Raw genomic sequence first — 4,397 nt, forward strand, 5'->3', positions numbered from 1 at the left:
TATATATATATATATATATATATATTAATACAATAACAATAATACTTCATCTTTATAATGCAGCCGTACATATTTATAACAATAACAACAATCGCTACATTTAATTTTAATGCTTTATCTGCAGTCTGGTGAAAACCCTTCGTCTTTGAAGCCCTGGGCCTTCAGTCCGGCGGTGGAAGGGGTTTCACAGCCTCAGGTGGTCTTCCTTCAACCCGTCGTCCCGCAAAGATCCGCCCCGGTGCTGAAGGGACCCCCGTCTAAACACCACCAGCACAGAAAGTACCTCCCAATCCTCAAGTCCTACCCCAGAATCGCTCCTCATCCCGGAGATGTGCGGCCTAAGAGCAGCGGCGGCGGCTCCAGCTCATCTTCCTCTCGTGGTCAGAAAGACTCGTTACCCAGCGCTCTTACCGCCGAACGCAGACCCCAATCCACGGACGGCTCCCTGCGGATGCTGGCGTCTGATGCACTCTCCGTTGATACGGACAACAAGATAAAGCGCTTCTGCAACACGTACAACATCCTCAGCAAGTCAGGCCTGCTGGACATCACGCTGCGCACGAAAGAGTTGATCCGGCAGAACCGGCGGACGCAGACGGAGCTGGATCGCCTGCGCGAGCACACCAGCCTGTTCATGGAAGCGCTGCGGACGGGAGACTCGGCCACCTGGAGCAAGCTGCGGACGAGCGTGCAAGAGGAGGACAAAGAGAAAGACAGGACTGTCAACCTGAAGTGAGACGAAGACACGATGCAGTTATAAATGCAACTTTTGCCTGACTATATCTTAAGGTGTGCGTTCACTCTTTAACAAGCCTTAACCATAAGCTCTTTACACTCCTGTCATTTTCAGCTCTTGAATGAATGAATAAATGAATGAATGAACTCGGACTCTCGAACTGAAAAGTTAACATCAGGCCTCGTTTGTAAAGCACAAGAGCAGATTCTGTCTCAAAACGAGCTGCAGATCTACAGTAGATCGTATTTGAGGGCGTCACAGAACGAGACACAGATCAAGGATGTGGCACAGCGGTCTCGTTTCTTTTCTCACAGCAGTAATTATGAGAGTTGGATCATTACAAACCGTCTGCCCCACGATCCTCCATCATGATTCTGTGATTTTATGAAGTCATGTAGGATCTTGTGCTTAAAAAACACAAACGTCAGAATGAATCTGGTTTTTCAGAGATGCACAGCTCATCTGTGTCTCTGGAGCACAAAATCAGTCTTAAGTTGCTGGGGTATATTTGTAGCAATGAGATCTGACGTTACTTCACCAACACTGTGCCTCCAGTTTCATTCATGCGAAAATAAAGCAATAAGCCCCAAGAAGCCGTGGTTTACAGTGAATTTATAACAGCTAAGCGAAGCGGAGTGCCTAAAACCTCCCTTAGCTGTTATAAATTCACTGTAAACCACGGCTTCACAGGGATTATTGTTTTTATAAAACGGTTATTCCATATACGTAGTAAGGTTTCACAAAATAAAACAGCAAATAAAGTGTAATGATATTAATAAAAACAGTATTCTTCCACCAAACAATGTAGCTCCTCAGAAACAGTTGTGGTTGCTACAAAGTGGTTGCCGAGCAACACACAAACGTAAACAAAGGTGTATGTTACTTTGTAGAGTCATTTACAACAGCTTCGAACGCGTCTCAGCCAATCAGAATCAAGCACCGGAACTCTCCGCTTTATAAACATCAAGTCTGTCAGCGATTCTTTATGTTTGTGTGATGATGAACGATCATGTTCTGAGATTAATCGTGAGATAATAACCTTTTTGTTTTTTAAATCCATGGCTTCCATAGTTGCCTCGTAAGCTTATTTTGTATAAACGGGCGGCTAGAAAACCTTTTGTAGGCCGGCAGTTTTGATAAAGCTTTCTAGGATGGTCTCATCAGATTTGATTCAGAGCACATTCAACATCACGAAGCAGAAACACATTCAAGAATGTTTGTGAATCATTTCAGAGCCAAACGGGCTTCAAACGTGACGTCAGCTAGAGTGAGCGTAGAGAGCAGACGTGTGTCTGAGTCGCTCTTATTACTGATAGCTGTTATTACTGGTGCCGTTTTGTGTATAAATTGTGTTCTTTTTCTCTGTTTCTGTATTTTTCTGTGCTGTTCGTTTGATAATCCTCATATTTCTGGTTGTGAATGCAGACGGAGAGATGTGTGTGAGTTGAACTGTGAAGGGTTTTGTGTAAAATCAGCTCGATCCTGAGCTTTTACATGAACATACAGTCATCAGTAATACTTACTGTACATACAATACATCGCTCTTCAGTTCATCTGTTAAACAGGAGATGAAGAAACATTTCTCAGCTGTACAAAACCAAATCACTTTATCGAGTCTTTGTGTTTTACATTTAATTTTTTAAGATGTTTTTTATTTCCAAATTAAGACATGTTTTACTGAGTACTATGTGAAATGTTTTCATTTATGTCGTAAAGTTATTAAAATCATTTTAATTGTCAAATGTGTCCCTGGATCTCCTCCTCGGCAAATAAAAAATATAGAAATATAAATGCATGAATATAATACAAGTATAAATAAAATCAAGTACTTCTGTTTAAAACTAAAAATTTAATTACTACATAAAATAAACATTAAATGAAATATAAAGAAAGGCAACATTTCGTCTTTTCATATACTTTTAACTTGGTGTATTAAAATAAACTAAACATATATATAAACTCAAATTTGTGTAGGCATATTAAAAAAAAAAATTTATTTTTTAAACGAATAAAAATGGCTAAATTGATACTTATATTTAACTAAAATTAAAATAACATTAATATTAACTTAGTAACATTTTACTGTAAGTAGAACAACAACAACAGTATTTAAAAAAAATAATAATATTGTAAAATGATTATGTGCTTTGATATTTTCCATTGCAAATATTGTTTTCTGGTTATCAGAGATGGGCACAAATGCATCAGAAAGCTTTAGTTGCAAATTACAAAAACTTACTCATCAAATGTATTTAATTTACAATACAAAACACTGGTGTAAGAAATGTGTTTAATTAAAATATAAGTAATAAAATACAAATTAAAAAATACTCAAAAGTAATTAAATACGTATAATTAAAATACCGCTCATCTCTGCTGGTTATCAAAAAATTGTTCTTTCAAAAAGAATCAGAATCATCGCGAATGTAGCCGGAGGAATCTCCTGATTCTTGTTCTTTTGAACCGATTCCTTTAACGATTCAGTGAACTGATTCACAAAGCGTATCGCTCACTAATTTCCATTACACTAGTCAACACTGCTGATGTTTTCTTCACCCGGAAGTGCATCACACTCTTCCTCCGTGACCCGGAAGTGCTCGTGATCCGTCTTTGTGTTTGTGTTTAGCTTTGCTGCTCGCTGTCAAACATCAGCGGCTCCAAAACACCGCGATGGAGGTAAATAGCGCTGATAGAGATGAATGCACACGAACACCAGAGGCTTGATGTTATGAGAGTGATAGGAAAGTCAGCAGAATGTTGGAGGTTTGATTTCCGGTTAAAGCTGTGCCTCACTAATGACAAACGCTTCATTAATAATAATAACAATATCAAACCTATCAGTGATAAACAGTGCGACTTGAGGTTTATGGGTTTGTCAGAGCCTTGTGAATGATTTAAAAGCATGTTAACGTCGTTTCTGATCTGTTTATTAATATTAATAAGTATATGCAAATGTGTGCTAAATATTCATTTAATATGCGATTAATAAGTGACTTTGACTGGATTTATTCAGCACATTTCGATCTCATGATTTTTATTTTAACTACTGTGTGTTTTGTGAAACGTGCTCATTAATATGTAAATGTGCTCATTAATATGTAAATGCGCGCATGATGTAATTCAGGCTTTGTTTCTGTCTGTCAGTGAAGTGTGAGCGCAGATGATGGAGGAACGCTTCTCTCTCTGACCCAGAGCCACATGAACCCGCCTGAACCTGGTCAGACTGACGTTAATAAAGAATTACATAATCATTAATATTCAGTGATGTGTTGCTGATCTCATTGTATATTCATGTGTTCTCTCTCAGGTTACATTCGGCTGAATCCATGCTTTCTGATGAACTTGACTCCAAGCCTGAGGTATTTTACAGTGTGAGGAGGTTACAGATCCACGTATGGTGTTTTTAATTACTTTAAATTGCAATTGTGATTTAAAATGCAATTTAAAAAAAATCCAGGTTGTCTGTGTTTGTAGGGCTGCACAGTTTGGCCAACAGTTGTGATTATATTTACATTTACATTTAGTCATTTTGCAGACACTTTTATCCAAAGCGACTTACAATTTGGATATAGAAATTGTAAGCCTGTGGCTGTTCTATATGCAAGCATCAATGTCTTGAACTTGATGTGAGCCGCGACCGGTAGCCAGTGCAAGGAGATAA

The 4,397-nt window shown here is 38.5% G+C and overlaps 2 protein-coding genes across 9 annotated transcripts in view; both read left to right on the top strand.

Moving 5' to 3' along the window:
• Positions 1 to 1,370, top strand: part of LOC107659810 (CLOCK-interacting pacemaker-like) — a 3,723-nt gene extending 2,353 nt beyond the window's left edge. For all 5 annotated transcript variants that reach the window (XM_016448845.1, XM_016448846.1, XM_016448847.1 and 2 more), the window contains exon 4: positions 125 to 1,370. In XM_016448845.1, the coding sequence (XP_016304331.1) occupies positions 125 to 736 (612 nt within the window). In that variant the 3' untranslated portion in view covers positions 737 to 1,370. The remainder of the gene's footprint in view (positions 1 to 124) is intronic.
• A 1,918-nt stretch (positions 1,371 to 3,288) lies between these two features.
• The window catches only part of LOC107659809 (zinc finger protein 410-like), an 11,569-nt gene continuing 10,460 nt past the window's right edge, over positions 3,289 to 4,397 (top strand). The window contains exons 1-3 of one of the 4 annotated variants that reach the window (XM_016448843.1): positions 3,289 to 3,412; positions 3,881 to 3,953; positions 4,044 to 4,095. In XM_016448843.1, the coding sequence (XP_016304329.1) occupies positions 4,063 to 4,095 (33 nt within the window). In that variant the 5' untranslated portion in view covers positions 3,289 to 3,412; positions 3,881 to 3,953; positions 4,044 to 4,062. The other 3 variants (XM_016448840.1, XM_016448841.1, XM_016448842.1) reach the window with 3 other exon arrangements.

The sequence above is a fragment of the Sinocyclocheilus anshuiensis genome, unplaced genomic scaffold, assembly GCF_001515605.1.
Source record: "Sinocyclocheilus anshuiensis isolate Anshui unplaced genomic scaffold, SAMN03320099.WGS_v1.1 scaffold519, whole genome shotgun sequence".
NCBI classification, from domain to species: domain Eukaryota; kingdom Metazoa; phylum Chordata; class Actinopteri; order Cypriniformes; family Cyprinidae; genus Sinocyclocheilus; species Sinocyclocheilus anshuiensis.